The 24272-nt window shown below is 33.0% G+C and overlaps 1 protein-coding gene across 6 annotated transcripts in view; it reads right to left on the bottom strand.

The window, feature by feature from the left end:
- Positions 1-8750: 8750 nt before the first annotated feature.
- Positions 8751-24272, bottom strand: part of LOC129757752 (protein eva-1) — a 672047-nt gene continuing 656525 nt past the window's right edge. For all 6 annotated transcript variants that reach the window (XM_055755046.1, XM_055755051.1, XM_055755047.1 and 3 more), the window contains one exon: positions 8751-15468. In XM_055755046.1, coding sequence (XP_055611021.1) covers positions 15266-15468 — 203 coding nt within the window. In that variant the 3' untranslated portion in view covers positions 8751-15265. The remainder of the gene's footprint in view (positions 15469-24272) is intronic.

The raw sequence follows: 24272 nt of genomic DNA, 5'->3' as shown, positions 1-24272 counted from the left end.
CATGGAAAACATAGTAATCCATGTATTCTTGGTTTTTTCTTTCCCAGATCCAAAATTTATCATAAAGAATGTTGTAAATTGCTAAAAACTTCATTCTCACTTTGTTTCGAAAGAGAAAATGTTTCAACAAGGTTCAAAATAAGAAGAACAGTTTCAGAAATGACTTGCTAATTATACCGAAAAACAAATTTGATCCACGATTAACGCGAATATTCTATTCGCTCTTGTGTTTCAATACCTGCTCTGTTGGAACAATTTCTATTTCTAAACAAAGCAAGAATGAAGTTCCTATCAATTTACAACATTCTTTGTAATAAATATTGGTTTTGTGAAAGAAAAACCAAGAATACATAGATTACGATGTTTTCCATATAAACATCCGTCCAAAAAAGAATGAAATCGTCTGCTGGACGATAATGAACCCCATCTTCAACCCGGCACCATTTTTGATCACGTTCATCGATTTTGACAAAACTTGGCTTGGTGTAAGATAAAATATTTTTACATCTTTGGACCGAATATCAAGATTTTCCAATGAAAATTTTGAAAAATGCAGCAAATTTAGTGAAGCAATTCCAAATTTCCCTTTTTTACGGGAATAGCTGTAACTTTGTTTCCCGTCAGTGTAAAAACTTCAAATTTTGAGGAGTGTTAGTTGGATAGTTGAACTAGATTTCGTGAAATTTTCATGAAATTATATAAACCGAGAGAGAGATGGCAGCTTGTCAAAGTTGGAAGTGGGTACGCAGCTTCACGTGATTTCATTCTTTTTTGAACGCAACTGTAGCTGCAACTCTATCTGAATCTTCCACTTCATAGTAGTAGGCCCGTGAGGAACAAAAATTTGATATGTGATGATAATGCAATTAACACACGACGTATTATAGGACACGACACTTAACGTTCTTACAAAACGGAAAAAGGATTCAAAAATTACCTTTTTTGTCGACCGGTTTCGGGCTCGATGTTGCCCATCTACAGGACGATGTCCGACTGATCACACAAAGAAATTAAAAACACTTGCAGCATCCTACTATGTCGTAGTATTTGTCGCGAGGATGGTCAAATTTACAAAAATTTCCTTTTAGTAAGGGAGAAGAGTGGCGACGTAATCGGCGCTTCGTCTTCGTTCATTAGCGGTTTTTCGGCTGTGCTAATGAACATTGACTCCCATGCGTTTAAGTGTGAGGTTTTTCTAACGCATTTCTTGTACCTCACTTTTTCCCAATCTATGGCGTGATCAAGTTCTGTTGCGTGGGAAGCTACACTAGATTCGTTGATTCTTAGGTTTTCTACTGCGTTCCTATGTTCTTTTAGTCGAACTTTGAACTTGCGCCGTGTTTGGCCAATGTAAATGGCCGGGCAATTTTTGCATGGTATTTCATAAATACCTGATCTTTCTTCGTCTGGAATCTTATCTTTTAGCGAAACCAACCGATCCTTGAGTGTGTTCCCACTTTTGTATGCTGTTTTTAAGCCATGTTCAGAAAGTATCTTGGTAATCCCGTTGGTTAGTCTGGGGTAGAACGGCAAACTAACCCTTTGGGATTCTTCTTTCTCTGGTCTTAAAGTAGTTGCATCTCTTCGAATTTTCTTTCGAGCGTGTTTTTGTAGGATTTTTTGTACAAAATCGTTGTCGTATCCGTTAAGGGCACCTGCTTCGAATATTTTTAATTTTTCTTCTTCAAACTCAGCTTTTTCCATGGGTATATTGTATAGCCGATGAGCCATGGAATGAAAGGCGGCTTGTTTTTGTGACCCAAAATGGTTAGAATCAACTGTGATATATCGGTCTGTTGAGGTTGGTTTTCGATAAATTGCAAATTTAATGCTGTTGTCCTCTTTTCTTGAAATCAGAAGGTCGAGAAAGGGAAGTTTTCCGTCTGATTCTTTTTCTACCGTAAATTTAATGGAATTGTGCTGAGTGTTAAGAAGCTCTAGGGTCTGTGGGAGATAACGTTCTTTAACCACGGCAAGGATGTCATCTACGTAGCGCCACCAGACGCGTGGGAACAGCTTTTCTCTTTTTTCGAGGTCGTTCTCCAACTCACTCATGAAAACTTCCGCCAGAAGGGGGGAAAGTTTGCTACCCATACTTAAACCGAAGGCGCTTGAAAACCATTGGTAGAGCACCTCAAAGGATTCAAAGTGCGTCGAGGCGAAATCCTGGTTTCGTTTGACGTCTCCACACTTTTCCCAAGTGTGCCTACCTTGGACGCCCTCCGTTGTTTACGGAGCCACTTGGAACGCCGCCGAGCTCCCCCCAACCAAATTGAGGCTTACCTTGCGATTGCTGAAGTATGTATGAAGCAAAACTTCTTCATGTTCAGGGTTAAGTTTTTCAAACAGACCTTCGGTTTAAGTATGGGCAGCAAACTTTCCCCCCTTCTGGCGGAAGTTTTCATGAGTGAGTTGGAGAACGACCTCGAAAAAAGAGAAAAGCTGTTCCCACGCGTCTGGTGGCGCTACGTAGATGACATCCTTGCCGTGGTTAAAGAACGTTATCTCCCACAGACCCTAGAGCTTCTTAACACTCAGCACAATTCCATTAAATTTACGGTAGAAAAAGAATCAGACGGAAAACTTCCCTTTCTCGACCTTCTGATTTCAAGAAAAGAGGACAACAGCATTAAATTTGCAATTTATCGAAAACCAACCTCAACAGACCGATATATCACAGTTGATTCTAACCATTTTGGGTCACAAAAACAAGCCGCCTTTCATTCCATGGCTCATCGGCTATACAATATACCCATGGAAAAAGCTGAGTTTGAAGAAGAAAAATTAAAAATATTCGAAGCAGGTGCCCTTAACGGATACGACAACGATTTTGTACAAAAAATCCTACAAAAACATGCTCGAAAGAAAATTCGAAGAGATGCAACTACTTTAAGACCAGAGAAAGAAGAATCCCAAAGGGTTAGTTTGCCGTTCTACCCCAGACTAACCAACGGGATTACCAAGATACTTTCTGAACATGGCTTAAAACAGCATACAAAAGTGGGAACACACTCAAGGATCGGTTGGTTTCGCTAAAAGATAAGATTCCAGACGAAGAAATATCAGGTATTTATGAAATACCATGCAAAAATTGCCCGGCCATTTACATTGGCCAAACACGGCGCAAGTTCAAAGTTCGACTAAAAGAACATAGGAACGCAGTAGAAAACCTAAGAATCAACGAATCTAGTGTAGCTTCTCACGCAACAGAACTTGATCACGCCATAGATTGGGAAAAAGTGAGGTACAAGAAATGCGTTAGAAAAACCTCACACTTAAACGCATGGGAGTCAATGTTCATTAGCACAGCCGAAAAACCGCTAATGAACGAAGACGAAGCGCCGATTACGTCGCCACTCTTCTCCCTTACTAAAAGGAAATTTTTGTAAATTTGACCATCCTCGCGACAAATACTACGACATAGTAGGATGCTGCAAGTGTTTTTAATTTCTTTGTGTGATCAGTCGGACATCGTCCTGTAGATTGGCAACATCGAGCCCGAAACCGGTCGACAAAAAAGGTAATTTTTGAATCCTTTTTCCGTTTTGTAAGAACGTTAAGTGTCGTGTCCTATAATACGTCGTGTGTTAATTGTGTAATTAAGTTCTTACGTTGGCACAATCCCGTTTAATATGAGTGATGATAATGCTTCCAAATAAATTCTACCCGCTCATTTTCACCATCTTTCATTTCATCTAACCTTCTATCTCATCTATATGAACATTTCATAATCTTTAGATGTCCCTTCTAAAAAGGACATCACTTTTCACCGCTAAGACCGATTAATTAAAGTAACAAATATAAATTACGGTGGTTAGTTCCTAAATCTTACCAAAGTTTTTCAATAATTTTCTCTCTTGTTGATAGATATTTAAAAACTGTACTCGAAAATCGCTATCAAAAGTTATCCGCAAATGAAGTTGGTGAATGAAATTTGGGCACAGTCCTTAGATAAGTCCCGAAAATCGAATTTTCAATAAGATAAGACTCACTATGGTTACCAGATTGCCGGGATTTTGCCCGAATGTTTTCACTTCATTTGCAAAATCAAAGAAAAATTTAAATTGCGTGATCACAATCATGTATTTCGTGTATCAAACAAGTTTTTTTTAGTAAATTTTATCAAAATAAACTGGCTGATGTGTTTCGATGAAAAAAAAATTCTTTTTTTTTCTTGATTTTGAAGAATTGACATATTTAGATGGATATTGCCCAGATTTTCGGTTGAAAACTTTGAAATGGAATGCCCCGATTTTACAAGATTTTAAGATAAAATAGCCCGGATTCGCCCGCCCTGCCTGGATAAGTGCGGAAAATATCTGGTAAGCTTAGCTAAAGGTTTGAATCATATACAATGTTCTGTTTCCAATATTAATTTATCAATTAAAATCAAAACTTGTTGCCTATTATTGGATTGTGCAATCTGATTCCAGTCTTTTATTCTTTATTATCAGTTCGGTTTATCATTGGGTCAAACTTCCCGATTCCAATCTTGGTTTTGCATTTGAAACTAAAATTGGATTTTTTTTCCGTGTTCGAAATTTATCATTCCAGAATATTAAAAGAAAACTTCTGTAATTGCAAACCATTTTCAATATTTGAATTTCAATTTTATGTAGAAATGAAACTTAAGAAAGTTTCATAATGGTGATTCAGAATTGAAATGTTAGAGTTTCTTTATTCTGGAATTTCAATACGAATAAATAATTTAAGAAATAATTCATATAGAAAATAAAAGATTCAAAATTGAAATAAGAGATTTCTGGTTAAGGGGGGTTCTGTTCTAAAATGCTCTTTTTAATTCATAATTATTGGGGATTTTGTTTTTTTTTAAGGTTCAAAAATCGAATCAAAACTAGGCATTCATAATTTTTATTCAGGTTTAAAATGCAGAATTCTGATTCTTGTAAATTGTTTTTTGGTGTTTCGCCGATATGCCGAAAATCAATTTACAGAAATCAATTAACGGTGGTTTACTTATCTTAAGAATTCTGATTCGGAATTAAAATTCAAACTTTCCCGAGAAAAATCACAAAACAGATGAAAACCACTATTAGAAAATAAGATCTGTATTCATTTTCAAGATTGCGTTCGTTGAATAACCATTATTTTAATTTAAATCTTTTTCACATGATTTTAACTATGAAACAAATTACTAATGACAATTTTTGGTTGACAAAATAACTTGTACTTATCCTTCAGATTTAGGAAAATTCAGCTGGAAATATATTTGATTGGTTTATTGTTTAACATTTTTGATATTTAAGATACTTCAAAACCAAAAATCTAAACTAAAATATGTATATATCGAGTTTACAAAAATTGAAAATGAATCTGATTTCAATCCCAATTATATGCTTTTACCTCTATTCCTTAATATTTCATATATTTTCATCAAAGTTTTTCTTCCAAATGAAGCCTTCAAGATCCCTCATTTATTTTGAAAGCTTCATGTAAACTTTACCTGTAATTTTAAATTGTTTTCCTTGAAAGTTAACGAAGATTCATTCATTATTACAGCAAATGTCCTGTAGAAAAGTTGTTCACTAAAAATTAAATGTCACGTAATCATGTTTTCGACCTGTAAAATTACGGTAAATGTCCTGCTCCTTTTTGTAACAGGACATCTGCGTAATTTTACAGGAAATAATTTTTGCTGTGTATAAATATAAAAAAAAAATATCCCGCATTTTTTTTTTTGATTCTTTTTTCTCAGGGATTATATATCCCGCATAATAAGATACTCTTTGCATCATTGTCCATCATTCGACCAATCATTTTGACCAATGTTACCCCAAAGCATCAAATTCTAAAAAGAAGTTAAATTGATTTTTATATCAGATTTAGTAGTCTAATAAATTTCTGCAACCATGATTAACGTTCATCGGAGTACAGTACTGGTTTTAAAAATTTTAAACATGCCACATTCCCCTTAACAGAAAAAATAATTTAAAAATATTGAAAAACCTGATCAATCTTACTCCGGATTACGGTACCTATTTCGTTAGTTATCAATAGTTTGTTTGTTTGAGTTGTTTTTAAGAGTGCAGCCCAAATCAATTTAAAACTTAATTTCCGAAACGAGTTGTTCCGAGATTTTTTTCAAATTTCTAGATGATGAATGAATATTTGTGGTGTTGTGATTCTCTGAAGATGAATAAAATTCAAACCATTCATAAACAAAACAAAAAAAAACTTTTAACTTATCTTAATGTTAGTTCAACGACGGTTTGAATTAAAAATTCAGTCAGAACAAAGTAAATTATAATAAGTAATTTTGGATTGCAGGGAATAAAAAAGAGGTTTAAAATAAATGTCCAAAATAATATCTACACAAACGAAAATTTAATCTAACTTAAACAAGATAAAAACTTAATCCACTGTAAGCAGAGTACGAAGTGACAACTACAAGCAAGTCAAGACATTATATTTCCCTTTTTATGCATCTTTCACTTTGGATGCGCCAGCGAGAACAGAGTATCTTCTATCGTACAATGTATTACGCAAGATTGCATATGCGTCGGGCGCTTACTTTTCGAGGTACTGTTCATCGCGTCGACTTTTCGGTTCGCTATCGCTCAGAAGCAGAGCAAGTTCTATTCTGAGTTAAAATCATTCATGTTTGAAGTTTGCGGAATGAGTCGGATTTGAAGTTTAATAATTTCATAATTAGCTCTGATGATTCGGAATACAGTACAAAGTAGGTAAAAAATGTAAATGAATCTTCCTTTGCGAACTGCACTTTCTCAACGCGATATCTCCGGAACAATTAACGCAAGATACATGAAATTTTCAGACTTTTTCTAAAATGAGGAGCTCTACAATTTCTCATTTTTTGTTTTTTGAATAGGGTTACCAGAGTCACACAGCAAAAAAAAGGAGAATTAGCCGGTTAGTGTCATATAGACCCGGATTGTTGTTTTGGCAATAAATTCAAAACTACTGAACCGATTTTCACAAACAATACCATTTTAAAAATTTTAAAATTGTCTGCTATCTAATGCCTTTTAAAAATTTGAGATTTGATTTTTATGCTAAAAAAAAACGACCCTCAAGCCAAAAACTCCTTAAGAAATGGGTGCTAAGCATCAAAGATAAGTCATTTTTTCTGAAGCAAGGTTGCGAAACAAATTTCTGTGTTCTTGAGAAAAAAAGTTCCAACTCTCTGTGATTTACCTAAAAATTCTGTGATGGTTTTCTGTGATGATATTTCCTTCAATTTCATTGAAAATTCATGATACATTGGGTCTTTTTTACATTTTAGTTGGATAAAATCAATTAAAATTACCAATATTTTAATATTTTTTTAATTCTTAGTAAAAAATCCAAATTTTAAATTGGCCAAAAAAATTATAATTTCCGAAATCCATTCAAAAGTTAAAAATTTGTGAATTTTTCAAAATTCTGTGTTCTGTGACACAGATTCTGTGATGAAAATTTGCTCAAAATTCTGTGAAATTACAGATTTTTCTGTGATTTCGGCCACCTTGTTCTGAAGTCGTATTGAAAAACTTTCGATTGATACAAATGCAGATAGATTGAGAGCTCGTGTTGAAATAATAAAAGTGCTTGGTTTTACAGACTACAGCTGGTTATTCAAAAAAATCATAAAACATTTTTTTCAACGATTTTATAACTCAATTTTCACGAGGATCAAGTAATTTTAATGAAAATAATAGCCGTTCTGTTCAATTACATTCAATTCCAACCAATTGTGATGAATTAATGATTAAGTAACTGATAGAGTGACCAATTTTTGTACCAAATCATAGAATTTCAACATATTGAGGACAAAATCTTATATCTTAACTTTACTCTTTTTGTTACTTTGAACACAACACTATGAAATGTTAAATTTAATTTTCCAATATTGTTATAAGACATCAAATGCGTCACTTCAACTTGCTGAAGAATTTTAAATCGGCTCATTTAAGCCATCTTATGTTGAAAAAATAAAATTAGGTTAGTTTCCATTGGTTTTTTTTAGTTTAAATGATTATCAGCCCAGTTTTAGGAATATGAGCTCATAATTATTTAAAAATATCAATGGTTTTCAAAAAGAAAATCAATAATTTTCAATTTTTTCTCTTTTTTTTTCTATTCACGACATATGACATAGGACACCAATTTTAATTTTACTTTAAATTAATCATAGCTAACATATTAAAATTTCATTATTTCAACCGGGATGGTCACGACACGATCTTCGTTAAAAATGTCATATTTTTTTAAACCATTTAGTATTTCTGTTCAATTTTCAAAATCAACAATATTATAATAATTTTTTTCTTCATGAATAGGTACTGATCATGTTGACGATTCCAAAATTATATAATTTATGAAAATCGGTTCAATAGTTTTGAATATACAGTAAAAATCTGATGAGAATGTGTTATGTAAAGGAGGTGGCTGGGTTGAAAATAATCGAAAATTGCGTTATCTAATATTGGAATGACCTCTAGGATGTGGGTTGATCCTTTCAAAGTTCTTGAATAACCTGCACGTATTGAATAAAAAAATTTAATATAACTTATGAGTTAATTTCAATATAGGTTGTTAACGTAACAACTGCTTTTTTCGAAATGCACAGATTTGTTTGGATTCTACTGTTCTTAAAAAAAGTTATCAATAAAAGTGTTTTATATTCGATTAACAAAAAGAAGTTAAGTTTAGGTGGGTATTCGGATAGTTCTTTTTCGATTCAAACCAGCGACATCTAATAAACCATTTTATTAAAATATTATCGTTACTTATGTCTTACCGGGTATAAACGTTCCTCTTCTTAAAAACTAAAGCTAAAAATAAATAAATTATCCTATCTGTACACATTTGCTTCTTATAATACGATCCCCCCCGTCCAGCTGTTGGTTTTTCAATTCTTCTTCTATGTTTTGCTCAATATATTTGGTTTACCATTCGCTAATCTTTCTACGTCCTTCTAAGAGCTATAGCTATCGATTGTGACGTATTCAATTGTGCTTAGTTTCTTTTTACAATAATCAACATTTTTATACGATCTATCCAAAACTGTACAACTGTTTGCAGGCTCATCAATTCGATAATCTCGATATTGTGGTCTCATTCTATGTCGTGTGAGGAAATAACTAGGAAATAAATTGACCATAAGTTTATATTATTCAACAATCTGGCTCCTTTCAATATTCATAACAACACAACAGTTGCAAAATGTATGAAAGTAAAAAAAAATGCTAATGACTCATAAATAATATTTTCAGAGACAATACATGTTTTATAGAAGTTTAATGGTTTTCTGATTCTGTTTGGTCCTTAAAATGTGAATACACATTCAACAGGAAGCTATGTATAAAATAAATCAAGGTTTCGTTTATGACCAATGTTTTGATTGTAAAACCTAATGCATGAATATCATAACGTTTTAATCGCTTTCTTTATTTAATTTTGATTGTTAAAATATTAAGTAATTTTTACCCGTTACGGTCCTTTGAGTGTCAATTTGACACTCCTGGCCCAATATATACTTTTCATTCAATGAACCGTCAACATTGTTTAAGCCGCACCAGAAAATTTAGACTAATAAGTTATTAACTCAAAATTTACGCAATAAATTTATGTTCACTTGAAGGACAATTCTAGTGGTGTATAAAATAAAATGTAAAATACTTTCTAAATATTCATAAGTTAGCGCAAACTAACGCGAGTAGCTGCTTGTTCGTTCCATATCATAAGGTGGTTCGTACCAGTTGAGTATTTTGACGTTGAACGTTGCCTACACTTATTGCTATCTGCGCTAAACACGCTGGATCTGCCTAATTTTTTTAATTTCGATGCCAACGGGTGAGCAAAATCAGACAAAATCACAAGCGTCCGCGTCAATTTTCAGGATTTACTTTTAGTTTTATATTTTTCATATTTCTGTTAAGTATCGCAGCGTTTATGGCGTAATTACTAGAATCGGTATGAAATTGGCTGATGATTATAAATTTATTGCCTAAATCCTGAATTAAAATGTTAAAAATTCAGTACAAAGTTGTATTTTTTTGCAAGAAAATCAGAAAAATTGCAAATTGACGAAAAAATGTGCCAAATTACGTCAACTTTTCGATCCTCTTTTCAAAAATTATCTGGTGTGACGTAAATAATTGATTGATTTTCCTTTTTTTATATGAATTTAACTCATTAAGGTCATTCTCCCTCAACAATTGATTGAAAAGTACGATTTTACATCACATTTTTTAACATTTTTTGAGATACGATCTTAAAAAATTTCAAAAAAATATATGCTTATGTGCAACGTATAGCATCTGATTTAAGCTTTCTTGGACACTACGTGAATTTGTTTTGAGCATTACGTAGCTTATCTACAGCCTTTTTCCCGAAGCATTTTTTTCAGATTTTTTTCTTAGAATTTGAATAACGGCAAACTTAAGTGTTGTAGATGACCTTTGTCTGAGTAAGATATTTTAGTTACATAACGAGATTTCCAAAATTCTATATTTTGTAAAAATCGGTTGAGAAACAAGAGAGATATAGCAGTTTTAAGCGAGGAGTTTCAAATTGACACTCAAGGTATGAATAAGGAGTTTTTTTCCTGGGCTTTCAGGGTGCGTATAAAAAAGTAATGATGCAAAATAAAAGGTTTCAAGAATTCATTGATGGTCCGCGAAGAAATTGTTTCATTTGGATGCACCCGAATAAAGCTACAAGTCGTCAAACTTCCAATAGTGTCATATTGACACTCAAGAGCGGATTCAATAGGGTTAAAAGCATATAGATAAGCCTGAAATTAAATTTTTCAATCAAGAATTTTGTTTAAAATGTATTGGTATTTGAAATATTCCTACAAATAAAAATTACTCTTATTGTTATGAAAATAGCTTTTTTTATCTAACTTATAGATGTTTGAAAAAAAAAATGATTTAATGAAATTTCTTAAACTGTTTCAGTCATTCAAATTCATAGACAAAGAATGCTTTCATAAAGTGAGTGTGCTTTTCAAAATTTTTCTAGAACTAAATTGAAAAGCAAAACATGGTATTGTATGTTTGCATGTAAGCAATTGTGTCTTCAAGGGTTGCTTTCTACAAAATTAAATTAAATTATTCAATATTTAATTTGAAGATACTTTTAAGTTTTCCATCCTGACTGTTGCATGTAGGTATCGTCAACTGGGGTATGCAACACTTTTCAAAGTCAATGGTTTTAACAAAATAACTTTACAAATCATACTAGTTCATAAAATTTTGAACTATGTATACTGAAGATCATTTTTAAAGTAAAATCGAAAATAAAACTCAATTAAATCTCAGTAGAAAATTTTTTGAGTTGAGCTCTAAATATGAAATTTTGAAAGAAGAAATAAAGTACTTTTACTTATATTCATACATCGCAATGCACAACATTAATTCGAAATCTTTTTGGAATAATGAAATCTGAATAATTTAGATTTTTATCTATCATCTGAACTTCAGTTTTGGGTTTGGTTATCAGTATTGATGATACAGTTAAAAATATTTTGTTCACTTTATTTTGTGAAAAACTTTTGAATGCATGAATGGAAATTGATGAAATTTTCAGTGAAGCTGCCTAGTAATGTAATGTGTATCTAAGTGTACAAAATTTTGTGACAATCTGTCAAGTGGTTTTTGAGATAGCGTCCCATGCTGAAATTCATTGACAGCATTTTATGGGCAGGATCGAGGAAAAACCAGAAAAGTCTCAGTGAGAGGCCCAAAATCAGCTGGAAATCATCTATTCGAAAAAAATTCACATGGTTAATCGTTTAAGAACTCCTAAAAACCCAACATTGAGCTAAAATTTGAATAAAAGTGAAGATTATGGATTCCATGAAGTGAGAGGAATGTAAGAGTTTTTTTCAAGCTTAATCCGAAAATACGAATAGAGGAAGTGATAAAAAAAAGTCAAATTTGTCTGACTGGTTCGTCTAGCTGACTTATAAATAGGCCTGACTTCATTTCTACAAGATTGAAAAACTGCCAATCAGTGGAATAAACAAAATACGGTGGTCAAATCGTGCGCAAAATATTTGGACATCTTGTGGGGAGATATATAGAAAAATCTTGTAATGGACCGCAAAACGAACTCATTTGCGGTCACCTGGCAGGTTGCCAACCATAAACTTTTCGTTGACAAGTCTCACCTGTATTTCTCGGAGATAAAAAAGGAGAAAACAATTGAAAAATTCAATGTCTAATACTTGAGAAGGCTAACGACCTGTGGAAACTGCAAATAACTCAAACGTTCATAGCGATGGACACAAAAATGGCTAAAATACAAAGAAAACTGCCTCCAAATGCGACCGTTTTCTCTGCAAACTACTTCAATAAGTTTCATCGTGGAATCGTGCCATTACGCTAAAACGGTGGTGGAGTGATAAATAGTAAAATATGTTGTTTTTGTGCCAAAGGAGGACAATCGGATAAATTTGTCATAACTTCGATCAAACTCAAAATTTTGAGTTATTTTGAAGATCAAGCTTCAGGAAACAGTAAACTGAATACAAAATAGTCTTGATTTGGACGCTTGGACGATTGAACGCTATCTTTAAAACAACTTGGCAGAACATCACATAAATTTGCAAATGTAAACATTCCATTACTAGGCAACTTCGCTGAAAATTTCACAACTTCACATCCATGCACAGCAAAGTGTTACTTTTTTTCGAATACACTCCTTTCATCATTCCAAAATACTGAAGAACTGAGATTTTTTAGAAATCAAGTATGTTCTATAAAAATGATAATCAAACTGACAAGAAAAAACAAAAGTTGGAGTTTAGAAAATCAGTTAATTGAGAAATGATATATAGCAAAGCTGCCGGAAATTATAAGCAATTTTGAAATAAAATTGTTTTTTGGGATTTTTTTTTTCATTCGGAACCAACTACAGACAACCTGGTTAAACAAATTCACTTCCTCTTGTAATTTTTAGAAACTAGAAAAAACTATATACACAAAAAATTTAATATCATCAAAATCGGTATTCATTTGCGGCCACGGGAATAAGTGGTTAACAACAAGTCCAATTTCCCGAAAACGAATATTTTGCAAATAGCTTTGGAAAGTTAAAAAAATGAATTCAAGTGGTTTATTTTTATCAAAATCTGTTAAAAATGGTAGAAGTGATGGTTATTTTACTATACCAGGAATGTTTGCAATTTTGAATAATTTAACGTACCATAGTGTAGAATAGAGCTACTAATATAATAAGTATAAGATGAATTTGACATGATAAATTTCACCCGCTCCAAGTTAGAATTGTTTTACTAAGATTAGTTATTCTATTATACACTGTGGTTCCGAAAAACAAAGTTAAGATGATAAATAACTAATTTATTTACCTTTAATATGCAAAATGGGATTTCTAATTAATGCTACTCAATCCGAGATATTTGAATCTTGTACTTTTTCCATTTTCCAAAATTTCATATTTGAAGCATAACTCAAATATTGTTATATTGAAATTGTTTGAAATTTTATTTTCGGATTCAGCGCCTAATTTTACATTGAAAATAAAGGAAGGTCGATAAAGTTTTAGTTTTTTTTTATTTTGTAAACTAGTGTAATCAGTCAAATGATGAATGAATCAATAGTAGTAAAATGGATGAAGCAATTCATCGATACATATTGTTGGAAAAACTACACTAGTTAAGAAAAAACTTGAACTTTTTTGACCGACGCATATTTTTAATGTGATATCTGCGCTGAATCCGAAAATGATATTAAAAAAAACCCAGTAGAACAGTTTGCTCCAAATACGAAATTTCGGAAAAATGAATAAAAAAAGTACTTGTACTTAGATTCAAATACTTCAGATTGCATACCCTAAATTTAAAAAAACTCTTTGAAAAATTTCATTTTTCATAACTACAACAATTGAGGGAGACTTTCATATGAGAGTATCGAATTGCTTTGCCGTTTTTTTTTCAATGTCTTTTGCCGTTCAGACATCATTTAAGATTCACAATTTGATGGTGATGCTAAAAGGATGATTATTTTCAATCATAAATTTCTGACCAACCGCCCGAGATCATTCCTCGCTGAGTTCGGTTCAGCGTTCCTTCAAATGACAATTTGTTCTCTTGTTATTTGAATTCCATAACAACCGTATCTTATGAATACCCTGATTACCAATGTTTTAAACTTTAAAAATGATTGAACAATAATAACACATGGGTTTCAATGGTAGAATTCGTTCGAATTGATGATGTGACCGTGTAATTTGAATCTGTTCACTGTTTTTGTTTGTTTGCTAAAGATAATAACTGCCGCCGGACAAACTGTTACTCATCCTCTGCCTGAGTTTCTTTATTTTTGCCTAAACAGATCAAAAGTGACAGCTTGATTACTTACCTAAGGTGGTGTTCGATCGACTTACGGGATGAAAAAAGCTCAAATGCTTAGAACAAATTAAATGTGTTTAGATCTCTCACTTTTTAAATTATTTGACAACTGTTCAAAACAGTTGTCGTTGTAACGTAAGTTTAGCATCCGAAAAAAAAACTCTAACAGAAAAATGTATTGCTTTCAGAAATTTAATTATGTAAGCACCGTTATGCATTTCTACTTTGTAATTATGCCAGAAGTCTCATTAAGAATAGCTAACGTTTAACGCCTGTATTTAGGCAGTGAGATTAATGTGGATGTGATTCCGTAAACATTTACCCTCTTAGATCTGAAGCCGCTGATAAAAAGAAAAGAGTGATTAAAACTTAAAAGTCATAAATCAGAACTCATCCATACCATAGATGACATTTTTAAAATCAAGAAAGAATCAAAACAATAATCTGTATCACTTTGTTTCGTTTGAATTTTCGCACCAAACACTTCAATTTACGTTAATGTTTGCAACGTACAAGAGGGCATACCAATCGTTGAAGATCTTATCTCATCCCGTAAGCGAAGGATTTTTTTTTCACAAATTTGGTACATTCAATAGAATCCAATCAGCTTTATTACAACCTTATTCAACCGTTGATTTCGACATTCAATTCTTATCGTGCACACTGGGAGTTGTTCGATTTACCTTTTTTTTTGTTCTAGAGAATAATTTACAAATATACTAGATCTTTATCACTTTGGTAGTTTAGCAAATTGGCGGTTTGCTTTCGCAGCAGGATGATGTTGCAGTTCTAGAAGCAGTACGTTCGATTCGGTGGACACATCACGATGGTGTCCTCGGCTTCCCGGATGGTCGGTTCCTTGTTTTTCAGTATGGACTGGGGCTGCTGAAGTGGGACGGACGACGGCTGGCCGGACACCGAATGTCATCCGTAGTAGAACTGGGTGTTGGCCGCCCCCCTGCTGAGGCTCCGGGGGGTGTTTCCGTCGAGATCGCTCGATGGCCGCCGGAGTGTCTGGGATTGGCCTATCACCGAGCCAACGCCGCCGAGAAATGCCGGTGGAGGGCCTCCCTGATGATGGGGCCTCGGCAGGGTGCTCATCGCGGCGATGGGCGTCCGGATGCTTCCTGGAACGAAAGTTAGCAAATGAAATGACGAATAAAAATCCTCGTCAGTTTGTGCCGGTGAATCTGGGGGAGCGAGTAAGTGAGCACACCAATTAAAGCACCCTTCCATTGGAAGACGCATCATATTCTGGTGTTAATGGAATGAGAATAATAAAAAAAGTGATTTTGTGTTAAAAATCTTGAAAAATAAAAAAAAAAGGTTTTAGAAACCTGTTTTAAATTAGTGGATAGATATTTAGCAGCTTAAAGCAATATTTCAACAAAATCCAGATCTAGAAAGATTGCTGAGTGTAATTTCTTTCTTTTATTTTCCAACCATACACTTTAAAATCCTAAAAAATCACATAAATATGTCTGTCTCAAAATTTTTATTGTTTGGCCTAGATCACTGAAATTGATAACTAAGAGAAGCAATTTTTTGAAATTTATTTGTTTTAAAAGTTTTTGTTTAATTTGTGCCCAAAAGCAGAACAGAAATACCCACTTATCTGAATGTTAAACTCATGTACAACCAACAACTAAACGCAACACAAATGTCAAATATTAAATTTTGTTCGAAAGCCAACTTTCTATTGTCGAAACCTAGATTAGGCTTGTCTGCTAGTCTTTTTGAAAGTTTGCACCAGTTGTAGCCAGCAAAGTGATACTGATGTATACTCTACCGAAGCTTTCTTATCGGGTTAATTTTATTAAAATTTGAAAACATCCATGAATGTAGGTACATATTAGACTGCCTCAAATGACCCGAGTTTCGAAAAAGTTATACGCTGCAGGCTAAAATTTATCCTGGGCCTAGTACAAGATCTCATGCCAAATTTGGGCCACATCGGACCACGGGAAGGGGTCGCTCAACGAGCTTGAAGTTTTGTATGGGATTTTGAGACATGTTGTTCGAGAGGAACATGAAAAACCAGTTTTCCGTCAATAACTTATGTCTCCTTCGACCGATTTCTTTCAAAAACTGGACAAACATTTCATCTGAAGATTTTATTTCAATTAAAGTTAAGATAAAAAAGTTATTAAGCTTCAAAAATTGGCTAACTTTATTAAGGGTGATATACATCACTGTTTTAATGAGGCGACTAAATGTCCGACCAGAACACTCAATGTGAAATGCATGCCGTTTCGTCAAATAATGACCGATTTTAACCATTGTTGTTGTGCTCGATTGCAATTTTTGATGTTTTTGCCTTTCTTTCAGAAAGGTATAGTTATCGGTCGATTTGGGAGATCATTAATTATGGGTCTTAGATATACCTTTATAGGTACCTATCGAATCAGCTCGACGAGTTCAGACGATGTCAGTGTATTTGTGTGTGTTGGTGTGATTTTTTGTAAACTTTGTCCACACGTTTTTGCGAAACTGGGAAGTACAATAAAAATGATTTTTGTCTTAAAAAATTTGATTTTTTTCCCTCTTCAATGTATAAAAGAAAGAAAAAAAAAACAAAATAGTTTGAAAAATAAATTTTCATAGTAATTATCATCAAATCATCACTCCAAAAAACGTGTCAATTGGCCTTGCTAGCCACAACCAGCAATCACTAAAACAAGATTATCGTATATATGACGTCAAATTATACGTGACGTCATAGATACGCGCTTGCTATCTAAAAGTATGGACCTGTCGATGTGTGGAAGGGAGAACAGACAGGCTTCACTCCCACTCAGGTTTGATGTCATCGTGACAGAAACCGTGTAGGAGGAAGACGACAGTTCTAATTTTCCCAGCTAATGGTTGTATTTTTCATTTTAATGGTTCAGTTTGAAACCGAACCATTTCAAAAATTTCGGAACCGAAGCTCCGAATTATCTATATATATAAAAAGCAATTATCTGTATGTTTGTTTGTTTGTTTGTTTGTTTGTTTGTCCTCTATAGACTCAGCCGTCTTAAGAGCTAGAGATCTGAAATTTGGCATGGATGCTCATTAGGACCAGGAATGATGAAAAATGTTTTTAGATTTTTGGACGACCCCTTCTGAAGGGGGTCGTCCGTACAAGACAAATATTGTTTTCACGTTATTGACGTTATTTTCCATCGGATTGTGATGAAAATTTGCACATGAGTGTTTTGAGAGACGAGCAATCGATTACAGTTATCAAATTTAGGGTCAGGGGTCGGCCAAAGGGGTCGTCCATATCAACTGATTAATGTTTTTGCGATATTGGCGTTATTATACACCGGATTGTGATGAAAACTTGCACATGAGTGTTTTGAGAGACAAGCAATCGATTACAGTTATCAAATTTAGGGTTTGAGGTCGGCAAAAGGGGTCGTCCATATCCACTGATTAATGTTTTTGCGATATTGGCGTTATTATACATCGGATTGTGATGAAAATTTGCATATGAGTGTTTTAAGAGACGAGCAATCGATTACAGTTATCAAATTTAGGGTCAGGGGTCGGCCAAAGGGGTCGTCCATATCCACTAATTAATGTTTTTGCGATATTGGCTTTGTTTTACATTGGTTTGTGATAAAAATTAGCACATGAGTGTTTTGAGAGACGAACAATCGATTACAGTTATCAAATTTAGGGATAGGGGTCAGCAAAAGGAGTCGTCCATATCTACTGATTAATGTTTTTGCGATGTTGGCGTTGTTATAGATCGTATTGTGATGAAAATTAGCACATCAGTGTTTTGAGGGACGAGCAATCGATTTCAAGTTTCGAATTACGGATCAGAAGTCGGCTGAAGGAGTCGTCCATACCCAACTTTAATGTTTTTGCGATATTGACGTTATTCTACATTGGATTGAGATGAAAATTGCCGCATAGGAGTTTTCAGGGACGCTCTTTTGCTTTCAGGTTTCAAATCTTGACTCAGGGGTCGGCAAAAGGGGTTATTATCTGTTCACTGTTTTTACGATATTCTCTTGATTGAGCATAAAAATGTAATGAAAATTGACACATGGGAGTTTAACAGAAAAGATAATTGATTTCAGGTGTCAAGTTTTGAATCGTGGTCAAACAAAAGGCCGTCCATGTTAGTTGCTCACTGTTTTCGCGATATTGTCGTGAGAGAGGGTTATAAACTATGAGCAATTGACTCGGCGAAAGGGGCGTCTATATCCACTGTTCACTGTTTTCAAGTTCCTGACGTTATTTTACATATAACTTGAAAAGAAAAAATGGCACAAGGGAGTTTTGAGGAACGTAAAATTGGTTTCAATTATCGAATTTCGGGCATTGGACAGAAAAAGAGGGTTTCATCGAATGTTCAGTGTTTTGTGCAATAATTTTGTTGGAAGCAGTTAATTGATACCAATTTAAGTGTGAAGGTCAAGCAAAAGAGTCGTGCACATAAACAAATAGTACATGTTTCTGCCATAATGTCTAGATTTTGCAATCGATCGAGAAGAAAACACTCTCACATAAATTTTAATAAAAAGCTAATCAACTGTTTAATTTGAATTTCAAGTAATAGTAATAGTAGCGACTTTAAACACTGTTGAATTTTGTCCTCAAAATTGTCGAAAGAATGTTTCGAATTGATTTTCTAAACTCATTTTGACGTACCAATGATTTAAAGCGAAACGAAGTTCGTACGGGATCAGCTAGTTGAACATAAAAATGGTTTTCACCAAGGGGTACGACTCCGAAATTAGTGAAGTCGTTGGTGAGTACGTCATGCCCACACTGCATGGTACGAAAGCGATAGTAACTTCGCCGAACATTATATTCAGGAACAGATTGCTCTGAGAAGGGGAAAACAACACGGGTACGCGGACGATGTATGCACATCCTCTCATCTTCTCACGTGCCGTTCGTGCTTACGAAGCTTTTTCTTAAGCAGCAACGACAGGAGAGTATTTCGCCCGTGAAAGCAAATTAAATCTAATAAGACAAATGCTACTGAATCCTCTCGAGCTTTAAGCTCTCGAGCTTGTTTTTTTGTTCCCTTTTCTCTTCCTCTCTTCAGATCTAACGTTGCGTTGTTGTTGTTGGGGTTGGTGTCTAGAGAAAAACGATGACGGCTTGGAGGTCAATCTGAACTTTCACTTGCTGAAGCCAATGGAAGATGACAACCAAACAGTAGCGCCACCAAACCCTCCATAGTAGAGTTTGAAGCATTTGGGATTTTTTTTGGAACATGCATATAAAGCTAAAAAGCTAATAATCATTATTGACAAAGTTGAAGAAACAGAAAAAAAAATTGACTAAATAGACCAATTTGACGAAATTGACAAATTTGACATAATTCATTGATTTGACAAAATTCACTTGATTGAAAAAATCATAAAATTGACAAAATTTATAAAATTGACAAAATCGAGAAAATTGGCAGAATTGACCAAATTGACGATGAAAAAGTGGATTAAAATTCACTAATTTGACAATATTGATAAAACTGACAAAATTAACAAGCTTGAAAAAATTGACAAAATTGACAAAATCGACAAAATTGACAAAATTGACAAAATTGACAAAATTAACAAAATTGACAAAAGAGATGACAAAATTCACTAAATTGACAAAATTGACAAGATTGATAAAACTGACAAAATTGAGAAAATTGATAAAAATGATTAAATTAACGATGACAAAATCGAAAAAATTCACTAAATTGACAAAATTGACAAGATTGATAAAACTGACAAAATTGAAAAAAAAATTACTAAATTAACGATGACAAAATCGACAAAATTCACTCAATTGACAAAATTGACAAGATTGATAAAACTGACAAAAATCGACAAAATTGACAAAATTGACCAAATTGACCAAAATGACCAAATTGTCAAAACTCCCAAAATTGACAAAGACAAAATTGACAAAATTCACTATATTTACAAAATTGACAAAATTGAAAAGATTGACAAAATTGACTGGCAAAATTTACAAAATTGACCCAATTGACCAAATTGACAAAATTGACAAGATTGACAAATTGACAAAATCTACAAAATCGAAGAAAATTGACAAAATTTAGAAAATCGGCCGAATTGACAATGACAAAATCGACAAAATTGACAAAATTGACAAAGCTGACAAAATTGACAAAATTGACAAAATTGACAAAATGGACAAAATTGACAAAATTGACAAAATTGACAAAATTGACAAGATTGACAAAATTGACTTATTTGATAAAACTGACAAAATTGACAAAATTGACAAAATTAACAAAACTGACCAAATTGACAAATTTGACAAAATTGACAAAATTTTAAAATTTGAAACAGTGGACAAAATCATGAAAATTGTTAAAATCGACAAAATTGACAAAATCTAGAAAATTGGTTAAATTGACAAAATTTATCAACTAAGAATGCTGACAAAATCATGAATATTGAAAAAATTTACATTACTGACAAAATTGAAAAAATGACCAAATTAACAAAATAACAAAATAGACAAAATCAACAAAACAGGATAAAAATCTCAAAATAACAAAATTAAAAATACTACATAAAATTGACAAAATTTATAAAATTGACAAAATCGAGAAAATGGGCAGAATTGACCAAATTGACCAAATTTTCATAATTTAGGGTTTAAGAAAACCAGTTTTTGAAAGAAATCGGTCGAAGAAGACATAAGTTATTGACGGAAAAATGGTTTTTCATGTTCCTCTCGAACAAAATATCTCAAAATCCCATACAAACTTCAGGCTCGTTGAGCGACCTTTTCCCGTGTGGCCCAAATTTGGCATGAGATCTTGTACTAGGCCCAGGATCAATTTTAGCCTGCAGAGTATAACATTTCACAGGTTTTAAATTTCCCATACAAATTTGGAGCAGTCTAGTACATATATTGATTTTTTTTTTCTATAATTAAGTACCAAATAATTTTGAAAAAAGTGATCAATCTTACCCTGGATTAAGATTGATCACTTTTTTTAATATTATTCTATTAATTCTTCTGTTAAGGGGAATGTGGTGTTTTTCATATGTTTGAAACCAGTAGGGGAGAATGAGGATACTTGATCCCTGGGGATACTTGATTCCTTAGCTATATCTCGAAACTGGAATGTCTTACAAAGATCAAATGTTCTAGAAAAATGTGCCAAAATGAGCAAAATAACAATGCTTGTAGTTTTAAAAATTTTAACAAAATAATTGTTTGAGTAATTGAACTTTGTTTGAAAAATTTAACAAAATGTAACTTGAAGATCTTTTTTCAACACTTTAAAATGTTCCTAACATGGGAAAATTATGAAAAAAAAAATTTGTTCCGATGTATCAATCGTTCGAGCGTAAAATGAACTTCAAAATGCCATATTTTCAAAGCAATGGAAAACTCTCAACTTTTTTTCAGAAAAAGTTTTCTAAAATGTTGATTATGGGTACAATTGATTCCTAGAGTTGGGTACAATTGATCCCCCTTCCAAACCGCATATTCTTCTTCTGAATGGATCGTTACGATTGCTGATTACGAAATTACTTATATTTATCCAAAAACTAATATTTATCAAACAATTGTCTGAAGAAAAGAGCAAAAATAATTAATTTTCTCTTGATTATAAAAAATAGCGCCTTTAATTATGCAATGTTATTAGCGTTGAGACCAAGTTATAGAATATTCTTCTTATGTCTGCTATAAATTGTGAAATGAGAACAAACATGACCAAAATAGTCAATTAACATTCTATCTTGGGGTTTTGTTAGATTTTTATACAAGGATTAGGGCTTCCTGAATAAAAGATCAAGTCTCCTTGCGATTGCGATTGCGATTGCGATTGCGATTTTTCTGAAGTTAGGGCAGACTTGATCCCCTAGGATCAAGTCTGCCCTAACTTCAGAAAAATCGCAATTTTTTTACTCGCACGAAAATGCTTCTAGTTCATCAACGGGTTTAAGTATCGTTCTAATTTTTGGAGCATAGATACTTGAAGTTACAAGCTGTCAGAAAATGTCAAAGACGCGAGTTGCTAAATTTTTTCCAAAAAGATATGGTGAAAATAAGAAAAGGGGATCAAGTATCCCCACTCTCCCCTACTGAACTCCTATGAACGTATAACATGGTTGCAGAAATTTATTAGACTACTCTAAATTTGACTCAAAAATCGATTTCTTATTTGTATAGAATTTGATGATTTGGGGTAGCATTGATCAGCCTCTATTTTGACGGTTTCAACGAGTTTTCTTGAACATAAAGGATCATGATATTTACAAATGCTAGTTTATCAATTGCTTAGGCAATTCGGAACAAACCTAAATGATATAAAATTAGTCATGAAACTCTACCAAATTGAACACAACACTTTCGGGGGCTCAAAGATACTAAATTTGTAACTTTTGGTCCAGTGAATTTATATATACAATGCTGAATTTCGGTGTTTCTTGGTTTAGATTTCTTAGCGGTAAAAAAAAAACTTAATGTGTTAAGGCCGAACAACAATTAATATCGAAAGATGGACTATGATGCTGCATAAATTAAAGGGCTAATTTTTTTTTTAACATGACTTATAAAATTTTAACCGGCAAAAAAAATGAAATTTTGCCTTCATTCAATTCCTTATGTCCTCGCACTATTCCCCTTAAATTTTTTCCTTCAAACTTTACCAATAGATGGAGTTTCTAGCCTTTTTTCCTGCACTGGCTTATTCAGGAAAATTGTCCCCATTTTCTAAATATCAAAAATTTATCTCAAAGCACAACAAAAACCACACCAAAACTATACATTTACTAGGAAAAAAAGTTGAACTCTCACATAAATCAACCTACTGCTTCTTAACGCTTAATTTCATCAGGAAGGGTGTTTGTTTCCGAGCCTTCGAAAAAATAGCCTACATGAAGATTTTCTAATTATATTTTGACTTTGAACATTTGACATTTTCAAAAACAAACCAAGTTTTTCCCAGTTTGAAACTTATAGGTTTTTAAACGTAGGAAAAAGTATTGAGATACATTTCTTAACCTTAGACTTAGAGATTGATGATTATGTAGAAAAATTTCATGTTGATCAAAGTTACCCCGGTGATCAATGTTACCCCGTTTTACGGTACGTGAAAATTTAAATGAAATCTACAATTCATTGCGATACAACTTAAAAATGGAATTCTCAATCAAATACAAATACTGTTCAAACTGTGGTAGAAATGAATAATATATATAGCTTTTGGAAGAACTGGTGATAGATCGTTGGAAGGAAAAGTTATACCTAAAATTTATGGATTCATATAATATAATATAGAAATCAGCTTATGATTTAAAGAATACTTTTTGAAACAAATATTCAAAATTCACAGTTTTGATAGGTTTCATATCTAAACGATGTAATTTAAACTTAACATCAGTCAAGAATTTGGGGTTGTTAACATCTATTTTGAATAAAATCAATTTGATTAAGTTGTTGTTATTCTTTTATGAAGAGATTGATCACCGTAATGTATGTTTGTTACCTAATTATCGGCCTTATCGGTGAAAAGTGATGTCCTTTTTAGTTGGTACATCTTATTATTAAGAAATTTTATAGATGGATAGAAAGTTAGAAAAAATGAAAGATGGTGTTCCGAAAATCGCTCAAGAAAAGTAATCAAGATTCGTTTCAAGCTAGAATTTTTTTTACTTCGAGTGCTATTGATACGCACGTGATTAAAATTTCAGTTGAACATTAGTCGAACATCAACACTAACTTGACTAGATACAAAAATATATACCATACCTAATCGGGAGCTACTATTGCATTTTATCACGTGGCCAATCAAAGATGATCGACATACTTGATGATACATTTTGTGCGACGCCCACTCATCATCAACAAACGTCTATCCTTGCATCATTCTGTAAAACGATTGTTACTGATAGACGATCATGAATGTATCAGAATGAAAATCTCAAGAAATGACAGGAGC

This window comes from Uranotaenia lowii, chromosome 3 (genome assembly GCF_029784155.1).
Source record: "Uranotaenia lowii strain MFRU-FL chromosome 3, ASM2978415v1, whole genome shotgun sequence".
NCBI classification, from domain to species: Eukaryota; Metazoa; Arthropoda; class Insecta; order Diptera; family Culicidae; genus Uranotaenia; species Uranotaenia lowii.
Note: the sequence above shows the minus strand (reverse complement) of the source record. Positions and strands in the feature narration are given on the sequence as shown.